This window comes from Oryx dammah, unplaced genomic scaffold, assembly GCF_014754425.2.
Source record: "Oryx dammah isolate SB20612 unplaced genomic scaffold, SCBI_Odam_1.1 HiC_scaffold_13, whole genome shotgun sequence".
NCBI classification, from domain to species: domain Eukaryota; kingdom Metazoa; phylum Chordata; class Mammalia; order Artiodactyla; family Bovidae; genus Oryx; species Oryx dammah.
This window is the reverse complement of record NW_024070197.1, coordinates 28,310,726-28,321,103: the sequence shown is the minus strand read 5'-3', so window position 1 is coordinate 28,321,103 and position 10,378 is coordinate 28,310,726. Positions and strand designations below refer to the sequence as shown.

At 41.3% G+C, this 10,378-nt stretch overlaps 2 protein-coding genes across 4 annotated transcripts in view; one reads left to right on the top strand and one right to left on the bottom strand.

The window, feature by feature from the left end:
• The first annotated feature begins 5 nt into the window (after positions 1-5).
• The window catches only part of NIP7 (nucleolar pre-rRNA processing protein NIP7), a 31,779-nt gene continuing 21,406 nt past the window's right edge, over positions 6-10,378 (top strand). The window contains exons 1-5 of one of the 3 annotated variants that reach the window (XM_040253240.1): positions 6-288; positions 408-494; positions 588-726; positions 1,424-1,564; positions 1,770-6,696. In XM_040253240.1, coding sequence (XP_040109174.1) covers positions 233-288; positions 408-494; positions 588-726; positions 1,424-1,564; positions 1,770-1,889 — 543 coding nt within the window. In that variant the 5' untranslated portion in view covers positions 6-232 and the 3' untranslated portion in view covers positions 1,890-6,696. Of the gene's footprint in view, positions 289-407; positions 495-587; positions 727-1,423; positions 1,565-1,769; positions 6,697-10,378 lie in introns of those variants that run through there. The other 2 variants (XM_040253242.1, XM_040253241.1) reach the window with 2 other exon arrangements.
• On the bottom strand, positions 3,357-10,366 carry TMED6 (transmembrane p24 trafficking protein 6). The gene is made up of 4 exons (XM_040253239.1): positions 8,320-10,366; positions 6,998-7,124; positions 5,631-5,779; positions 3,357-3,760 (listed from the first exon to the last, which is right to left on the bottom strand). Exons 1-4 carry the CDS (start codon positions 8,530-8,532, stop codon positions 3,527-3,529), a joined length of 723 nt encoding a protein of 240 aa, XP_040109173.1. The 5' UTR covers positions 8,533-10,366; the 3' UTR covers positions 3,357-3,526.

Genomic DNA, 10,378 nt, shown 5'->3' with positions numbered 1-10,378 from the left:
GTCTAGAACCGGAAGTGGCTGGGGGTGGGGGGGGTGGTCACTGTCTCTATGGTTTCTCGTCAGGCCGGCTTGCTTTCCCGAGAGTCCTCCAGATTACGGGGCGCTAGCGTGGGGAACGATTAGAAAGCAGCTAGAGAGGCCGGCTTTGGGGTTGCCAAGGAGCGGCCGGCGGCTGGGCTTCCGTTTCCGCTAACTGAGGCACGAGGATCCGGCGTTCCAACCCAGCGGGAAAATGAGGCCGCTGACTGAAGAGGAGACCCGAGTAATGTTTGAGAAGATAGCAAAATAGTAAGAGTGCTGGAGCAGAAGAGGGAGTGCGTGGTTGGCGGGGAGGGGCGGGGGGGGGGCGGGGGGCGCGGTGCGTGGGCGACTCCGGGCGCAGTCTCCAGTCCTCATTTTGCTCTCAGCATCGGGGAGAATCTTCAGCTGCTGGTCGACAGGCCCGACGGCACCTACTGTTTCAGGCTGCACAACGACCGGGTGTACTACGTGAGGTGAGGCGGCGCGGGGCCAGGTAGGCAGCGTGGAGCGGGTGCGGGCCTGGGTCCCACCGTACTCCCTCACCTCCTCTTTCCCTATCTCTTCAGTGAGAAGATTTTGAAGTTGGCCGCCAATATCTCCGGTGACAAGCTGGTGTCGTTGGGGACATGCTTCGGAAAATTCACCAAGACTCATAAGTTTCGGTTGCACATCACGGCTCTGGATTACCTAGCACCCTATGCCAAGGTTTGTGGGGTGGTTTCAGCTCACCACTAGGGATGGAGACAGTCTAGGCTGAAGGCCACATCAGAACGCAGAATTAGGCACATCTGCTATGCAGCGGAGTCCCTGACCATTGCCTAGGGTCAGTGCCAGCACCTGAAGCTGTACGTCTGCCACCTGGGCGTCGTTGGGGCTGGGGGCTAACCCTGTGGGGCTGCGTAGTGGTCCTTATCTCGAGCAAAAATTGAAAAGCCTATGCAGACGCAGCTCGAGACCCAAAAGCAAATAGGTGGCTATGAAGAGGAGCACAGTGGGGTACAGAAAAAGAGCTGTTAAACTTTTAGCCCATGGGAGAAATTGAAGAGTTGAGGAAAGAATCTCTTGGTAGTTCTCGTCATGGAGTGAACGGTTTAAGGGAAACAGGCCTCTTTCCCTGAAAATTCATATGACAAAATAAATGATGTGTAGGAATAACAATCACTATCTTTTGTACCTGGAACTGACATAGTATTGTAGGTCAGAGTACTTCAGTTTTGAGGTCACAAAGAGTTGGGTACGGCTGAGCAACTGAACATACACATACACGCCCATAATTCAATGTAAAAGTATAAAAGCTTTAGTTCATAAGAAAAATAAACCACAGACGTAGTAGCTAGCTAATCTACAAGGGTGTAACTGTTAGCATTTTTATGTCTTTTGGGTTTAATTCTTTTTCTTCTAGTATAAAGTATGGATAAAACCTGGAGCAGAGCAGTCCTTCCTGTATGGGAACCATGTGCTGAAATCTGGACTTGGGCGAATCACTGAAAACACTTCTCAGTACCAGGGAGTCGTCGTGTACTCCATGGCAGATGTCCCTCTGGTGAGTAGAGATGGTGGCTGTTAAAAAATCAAGTATCTTTTCTTTCAAGAAGGATGTGTTTTCAGTCTGCTCTTCAGAGGCTAAATTCTTGGCACCTTTTGAATTCTTCAAAAAACTGTATTTTTTCGTCTTTGTTGTTTCCAGACCTCAATGCGTATTTATGGAATGACTTGAGTGAATCAGTGTCTCTTCTTTTGAATCCCAGGGTTTTGGGGTGGCAGCAAAGTCCACACAAGACTGCAGGAAAGTAGACCCCATGGCGATTGTGGTATTTCATCAAGCAGACATTGGGGAATATGTGCGACATGAAGAGACATTGACTTAAAGCAAAATCGTCGCAAGGACTTGTGGCGGTGTGGAAGGGCCTGGTTTTGTTTCCTGTGTCTCTGTAGGCGCCACCGTCATGTTGAATTTTTGTCAACACTGTGACCTCTTCAGGGATTTCTTAGTTTAATATTTTCTCTATCACAGACAAATGCAGGCTGGATTCTTACTATGCAGAAATGACTTAAAAATGGGGTTTTGGATCTTGGTGATTGTGACTCAATAGATTACTGTTTTATATTTGAATCAGAGGGCTTCTTGTTTTGAGTAACAGGTTCTAAACTGTTGGAACTGAGGACAAGAATAGCTTGTTATTGTTATCTGTGATAACACTGTTTTCCAAACACGTGATAAGAACATAATGAAGTTTCTTTCTTTTTTTTTTTTTACAGGAAATTAATTTTAGTGACATAATGAATTTTCTTAACTATTTATTAATATTATGAAAGATAGATATTGCCATATCATAATAGTAGGTCATGTTTGGGATTTTACAAATGAAATATAGATAAAATAGTAAGGGTAGTTTATTCTGTGGTTTTTCTATATGATAGGTGCTGTGTGGTGTGGAAGAAGAAACTCTGATTCAAACACCATTTCTCACATTTACCAGCTATATGGCCTTAGATGAGTCATTAAACTTCAATAAATACCTTACCCATCTTCCTAAGAATAGTTTTTAGAATTCAGAATCATGATTGTAAAGCACCTAACACAATGCTTGGCAAATGATGGTGTTGAATACATGCTAAGACTTGTTTTTGTAACACTTATACTGAGTATTTTTGTTACTAAGAATAGGGTATTATGAATATAATTTGATTATGTTACCTTGGCTTTAACAAGCGGTTTTCTAGATCTTTTTCTTGAGTTTTATGATCCCCGGCTGAATGTTATTTTTATCACCTTGATTTCTATTATAAATCTTTTGGTTTTTTAATTGAATTTCTTTTTCTTGAAGTATAGTTGATGTACAATATTGTGTTAGTTTCAGGTGTACAGCGGAGTGATTCATTTATATGTATATTCTTATAAATCTTTAATTACCTCACTGGATTGGACAAAAAGCACTAATCAGAGACCCTGCAATAATAAATCAGCTCTTCCGTCCTCCCCCATGCCTTCCAAAATTACTTTTAGAATTATTAAAGTATTTTTTAGCAAAAAAGCATATAGAAAAAATTTAACTCCCTGTATTGTAGTTTCTTTAGTGCATATACTGCTTATTTTAAATTTCAAAGATGACATCTAAAAAGAAAGCATTTTTCAGTTACAGCAAAGCACTCTACAACTCCTGTTTCAGTATGCAACATACAAAACCCAGTTTATATATTTTTGTCCCATTTGTTTCAGCTCTTGTCCCTTCCAAGGTTCTCTGTTAATTTCTAAATAGATACAGTGAAGGTTAAGAGTTTGCAATATGATAGGCAGTATTTTGATGGTAACATTTAGTATACTTTAGAAATAATCAGTGTCAGAACTTGACACATTTTATTATTTTATTGCTGTTTTGCCTGTGTAGATGAGAGCCATGGAGTACGACTTTCTAAAATTGATTTTTCCCCCAACAACTTTACAGAGGTTTGACAAAGCTTGTGCCCCAGAAGGAAAGAGCTAGGGCACTGTAGTCATTTGAGCTTAGCATCTTGGCTTCTGTGTTTCTGTAGTCATTGGGATATTGAAGAGACGCTTCAAGAAATACAGCTGCAGGATACCAGAAAGAACAATGACAAGGCTCTGGGCTGTTGACCACCAATTCACATAGTTATAGTTTGATTGGAGAAGGAAAAAGTCAGCTGTTTTTCTCATGCGCGCGAAGTTGTAGTGTCGCCACATGTGAAAGATATTGTAATGCACCTTTCGTGTGCTCTCCTGTGGGACAGAAAATGAAATACAGAAAGGGTTCCTTTCTACCTCTCATCTAGCCTCACCTGGGTACCCACCAGCACTAACCTCCTATATTCACATGATTTTATGATATGTAAAAGTTGGCTATTGAGGGTGCAGAACAAAAAAAAAATAGGCTATTGGAGTTGTTGGTAAATGGCTAGTTTTGTTGTATATGAAAAGATTACCTGGACTTCAGTTTTTAAAAAAATAATTTTTACAATGAAAAACAAAGCTCTTCCAGAGTATGTCTAGATGTAGACATATATTCAGCACATCGATGCCGTTCTGGGCAGTGTTTTCTGTTCTTTGTATATGGTAAAAGATAAGAGCCTGCAAATTTTTTACTGAAGGGCCGGACAGTAAATATTCTAGGCTTTGCAAGTGATAGTCTCTGTTGCGGTTACTAAACTCTGCCACTGTGGCACAAAAGCAGCCACGGACATGTGTCCAGTTAGCTGTCCCTCAGTATTTGCGGGGAGATTGGTCCCAGGACCTGCAGAGGATGCTCTGGTCCCTTTGTCAGCCCTCCATATCTTCAGATTCTCCACCTGCAGATACAGACGGGGACTAACTGTAATTGTCAAATGAGCATTGTTTTGTTCTAGTAAAGCTTCACGTACAAAAACTGGGCTTTTGTGCATCAGGGAGACTGTCAGGAAAGTAGAGAGAGATCCCAAACAGTGGGATAAAATACTGTATTGGCTAAAAAGTTTTTCTGGAAGATAGGCTAGAAAATCCTGAACAAGCTTTTTTGGCCAACTCAATATTTGCAAACCATATATCTGATAAAAGACTGTTATCTAGAATATATAAAGGACCCTTAGTACTCCACCATTTAAAAAAAACTAGATTTTAAGATGGGCAAAGGATTTGAATAGACACTTCTCTGAACTAGATATACAAAAGGCCAAAAAACACGTGGAAAAATGTTCAGTGTCATTAGTCATTGGAGACACAACTCAAAAACCACAAGATACCACTTACACCCACTAAGATTGCTATAACAAAGATAATAACACATTGACAAGGATATAGAGAAATTGCAGCTCTCAACAAACACTACTGGTATGATGTAGAATGTGTTACCCACAGTGGAAAAGAGCAGTTCCTCATTGAAGTTAAAAAGTTATCATACTAGCAGAGTATACCACTTTTATGTGTACAGAAATAGAAGTATGTTCACACAAAAATCTATATGCAGGTGCTCACAGCATCATTATTTATGATAGCCAAGAAGTGGAAATAACCCAGATGTCTACCAGCTAATAAACAAAATACGATGCATATATACAATAGAATATTATCCATCCAGAAAAAGGAATGAAGAACTAACACATGCTACAGTGTGGCTGAACCTTGAAAACATGCTGAGTGAAAGAAGCCAAACACAAAAGGCCACATTGTATGAGTCCCCTCCTATGAAATGTACAGAACAGGCAACTCTATAGAAACAATGTAGATTAGTGAGGGATTACCCAGGACTGTGGGGTCATGGAGAACAGAGAGTGAATAACAGGCATGCAGTTTATTTTTGGAGTGATGAAACTTCTGGAATTAGATGCTGGTAATGGTTGCAGGATCTTGTAAACGACTAAACTGTACACTGAAAGTGGTGTGTTATATCTAAATTAAAAGGCTATGAGCCATTATTTGCTGATGCCTGGTAGAAAACAAGTGAGGACTTTGAAGAGCTCCAAGTCACAAAATTAATTAAAGGCGTCAAATCTTTTTGCCTGTTTGGTTTCTACCCAAATGAACTTTCACTAGTATGATATTATTCCCACTAATTCTAATCTTTCCTCCAAATTTAAACTTAGTTTCCAGGGATGTTTCTCTCCCACAGAACAATTACCTCAATTGCATCCAGAGTATCATTCAGTTGTTTTCTTTCACTCTCTTTGTGGTCCATCTCAGGCCCCTCATAGAAGACTCCAAAATTGAGGTATACTTGCACGGAACCAAAGCGATTTTGCTGGTTTGCTAGACAAAGCTGATAAAAACCTGTACAAATTCCGAGATCATTACCAAGTTCTTGATCTCCTACCCTCCCACCCTCTAAATTTCCCTGGAGATAACTGTTCTCCAAAATTAAATGTGCTACTATAGACAAAACTGCAGATTCAGTTTTTGATGTGGAAGATCCTGCTCGCTCTTGAAACATACTTACTAAATAGTATAATGTTGTTTTGCCAAATTTTAGTAACTTGAGCTCTGTATTGGATAGAAAACGTTTTCATCTTTTTCAACCTATAATTCTCACATCTTTTAAGCTATTTCTAACCACAAGCATATTAAGAGCATATTGTTTGCCTGCTTGTACACCATTAGAGCTGGGATATCATCTTGATCTTGAAAGCAGGAAAAAGATGGATGCTGTGTGAATGAAAGAAGCTATCCAGGAGTGACTTCCTGCAAGGTGGTCTGTATGGGGGCTGTGGTTTGGGGTATGTGCTGATGCTTATTCTCAACTGGGGTCACCTCCTGCACGTGGCAGTGGGGGAGCAGTGGGGAGGAGCAGGGTCGAAAGATGCTGCAGTGTGTTTGATTATCTTAAGTGACTGGAAGGCACCACTGGCTTATCAGGGCCAAGATGTTAAATGATAATGCTGATAGCCTGTGCTGTGAACGGAAGGATTGTCTTATGTACCTGTTGAGAAATACTGTCTTTTTTTGTGCACCTGGCTGGTACAGAGAACAGTTCAAACTGACGAGTACTGTCCGGAGTGAGGACAGGCTCTATCTGGCTGTGGGAATTTTCTGGTGACTGGAGAAGTGCTTTGTTGTAGAATGTGGATATTTGTCATGGCCGTGCATTTCCTTATATTCTGAATCTGCTTTCTGGTAACTGGCTCAAGTTGTTCTGATGACTGGAGTACTATCCCATAATAAATTTATTAATTGTAATTCTGTATCATAAATGGGTCTGCCTGTTTTGATCACTTTCCCATAGTCTGGTTCGCTGGAGATGATGAAATAAAATCGAGCTTCTGGAGCCCAATCAAGGACATCTGATTAATGTCCTTGGCCATTGGCAGTCTACAGGAAATCTGGTTTCTGGTGTTCAAGGTTAATTTTTTTTCCCTACTGTTTCACCATCCATATGTGGAAAAGTCAGGGCTTTTGCATCTCAGTACTTACTAATTTCAATATTTCCTCATTATTTTCCCAATTTCAAAGAAATACATGATTATTACAATAGCTGTGAGAATGAAAACAGACCTGTCTCGTGGGTAGAGAAGTTAATCTGGCCCCGAACATTCTTAGAGGTCTCTATAAGGAAACCTTGTGGGGTGTGTGCAGTGGCAGCAACGTGCCGGTCATGTGACATTCCTAGAGTCCGCTGAACCTGCCAAGACACATTAAAGAGGGAGAAAAGCCCCTGCTACATCATCAGGAAGCTAACTGAATGGTAAGATTGACATCCAGTGATCATCGGTACAGCAGTTCTCAGTCAGGGATGGTACTGCCCAGCCCCACCTTGAATTTGGGTCTAGGTATCGCAGTGATGTTGCGTGTGAGTAGGGAAGGGCAGGGAGGCAGCAATGCTGAACATCCTGCCATGTTAGAAACAGTAAGCAAGACAAAGAATTGTCCAAAATGCCAATAGCACCCCTGGTGAGAAAACACGTCTCAGACCTTGAATCTGGCCGTGTAGTTCTTGGCTGAACTCACTTGGTTTTGACCTCCCCAGTGGTATACCAGACTTGGGCTTATTTGATACTTGACAGCAAGTAAGGCATTCAATAGGTACTTGTCTCCAAGCTGGATCTTGATAAGCCCAGGCTGTGAGCTCTGTGGTAGCTACTATTCTATTATTAATTCAGAGATAAGGAAAACCTCTGATTAGTATAAAATTAATTTTAAGTTACATTGGAATAAGATTAATATAGTTTTTTAATATGTAAACAAAATGTAGAAAGTTAATAGTTTTCCAAGATAAAGAACAAAGGAAATGAACAGCTTCTAAGTTACTGTTGAGCAGACCATCCTTGGGCACAGCATAGATTAAAGTACTTGGCTTAAAGCATTTAAGCAAAAGGACTGACTACATAGAGAAACCTTGAGTCGGTGATTCTTCAATTTGCGGGAATTTGAGTAATATTGTTTCTCCAACTTCATTAACTAAAGCATCTTTGAAATCTCTGGGTCTGTCTCCAAAGTCCATGTGATTTTTTTTCATTCAGCTTGGCACCATATCCATATTATTTTAATATTTAAAAAATGGACTCTTTCTTTCCCCTCTCATCTCCAAATTCAAGTAAATGTGATGATTACCTCTCCAGGAAGAGGCACCCAGTTTGTCCCATGACTTCGAGCACACTGCCACAGCCCCAAATTTGAGAAGCCAAGCCATATGTTTTAGTGATTATTCATCTATCAAGTTTCCATTTAACTGCAGACCCATTTCACTAACAGGTGGGGAGTCACAGCATAGTAAAGACAACTAGAACTTTGTATTTATTTAAAACCTGACCGACCCCCTTTATAAAAGGAAATGAACAAACAAGAAAAACAAGTCCCCAGTATGACCACGTACCCACCTCATAACTGAAATAGAAGTAGCCAGTCTGATGGGCAAATTGCCAGAAGCATTCTGTGCCTCCTGGAGGGATCACAATGGCAAAGTCGTGTCGATCTGCTCCACGGAAGAGGGGCTGGTCCCCAGTGCCACTAAGGGGTCCTGTCTTCTGGCTCCTAGCAGAGCTCACTAGGTTCAGAACCACCAGTCCAGCCCCAAAGAGCAAAGGGAACATGCTGCTCTCTTGAGACTCCTATGTGTACAGCCCAGTGGAATCAAGCAGTTTAGTATATGTGTACTGTCGAACCAAGCACGGAATCAAGCAATTTAGACAACTGCTGGGGTAATGATTAACTCCACAAGTAACACTTAGGCCAGTCTCGGGGCCACGCATAAGATATTCCAGAATAGAACTGGCATGGTACCCCATGTTTGGCTCACAGGAAGAATTTTTGCTTTAACTTCAAAAACTCAGTGGCTTACCAAACCTATTTAATGGGTTTCTAAATAGAATCTATTACTTCAGAAGAGCGATTTCCACCCTTCCTTTGGGCTGTCATTTTTCAGTTTTTACCTGTTGGGAATAAACATTAAGCAGGTTTATTTCCAACTATCTAAATGTATGGACTTATTTCTCAGTAGTCGCTGGGAGATTTTTTTTCATTCATATCAAATTGCTAGATGATACCTGTTGCTCCTATAAGATACAAGGGGCAAAACCTGTTTCGTTGGACTTCTTTCTGCCCAGTGCTACAGCATAGGAGAGCAAAGCACAGCATGGAAGTGTACAGAAACATTTAAATGGATGAAGAGTGAGCAAGAGACAGTGGTCAAACTCCTCCATGGATAACCCTCCTCATTCTGCTACCATCCACCTGAATGATAACAGTCACCTAAAGCTATCCAAAACCCACTGAAAGACTGTTATGTTGTTCAAACACTCGATATGTCTTCTTTTATCTGTGGCTTCTTTAGCACCCACGGGGGAAAAGACTTACTGAACACCCACTGTCTTCATGGAGGAGAGATTTACCTGCATCTTATTCTCACATCAGCCTACAAGGGAAGCACCATTACCTACTGCATTAGAAATGAAATGGACATCCAGAGTCCAGTGGCTAATTCACCATCTACAAGCACAGCTGGGGCCCGAGTAGGCCTCAGTCTTACCCCTCAGGACAGTGTGTCTGTCAGTCTCTGAGTTCTGACAGAGTCGACATGTTTTTCTCTCAGCCATCAACTGAAGCATGAGTACCTTCTAATCAAGTATTGCTTCAGAATGCATCACGATGAATCCGAGTGGTAATACTCTTAACTGTCACCAAGTATGTGCTGTTAGGAAGAACGTACTTCATAATTGTGTTCAGTTCCAGCAAATGCCAGATGACATCACAGCAGTCTGGAGGCACAGTGGCTGCAGTGTCGCTAAGGGGAAGGTAGGAGACACTGGGATTATTTCCCAGTGACACACAATGATGCCGGCACCTCCACTGGAGTCCCACCACTGCCCCAGTCCTAACACTGCCCACCAATATGTGGTAAGCAGTGATAGGGCCACCAAAACAGTCATCAGTTCATGGTAAGTGGTCTGGTTCCATAAAACTATAGGCAGAGTTTTTTCCGTACACATTCCATAACATTACAGTAAAAAATAACATTGAAGTTATATTAAAGGGGGGGGGGGGCTAGTGGACCTATGCACTTCTCAAATTGGAGAAACACTTACTGGAATGTTTTGCTTCCTTAAGTATATCTCAGTGTCACATCTAACAATGTGAGAGTTGAAAATAAAGAAGCTACTGGATCTTAAAGCTTGGTTTGGAGGGAGACCACGACTAGCTACCACCACATCAAGTGGAGACCAAGTTCTCACCTTCTTACTAGTTTAATTTGGGGTTAACTGTTAGAAAAACAGCAGTACCAAACCCCTAAACATGTAATAATAGGTAATAAAGCTGTACAAAGTTTCCAAATTTTAACTGCAAGATGAATTCTTAAACTTTAACATTTGCTTTGTCAAAAGAAATGGACAAAAGGGAATTCTTTTGTCCTCAGAGGTATGGTATATGAAGAAATGAGAC

Coding starts and splice junctions, on each gene's coding strand:
- TMED6 (XM_040253239.1), bottom strand. CDS start 8,532: ATGTTCCCTTTGCTCTTTGGGGCTGGACTGGTGGTTCTGAACCTAGTG. Junction 7,125..8,319: donor ACTTCTATTTCAGTTATGAG/GTGGGTACGTGG, acceptor GTGTCTTGGCAG/GTTCAGCGGACTCTAGGAAT. Junction 3,761..5,630: donor ATACTCTGGATGCAATTGAG/GTAATTGTTCTG, acceptor TCTGTCCCACAG/GAGAGCACACGAAAGGTGCA.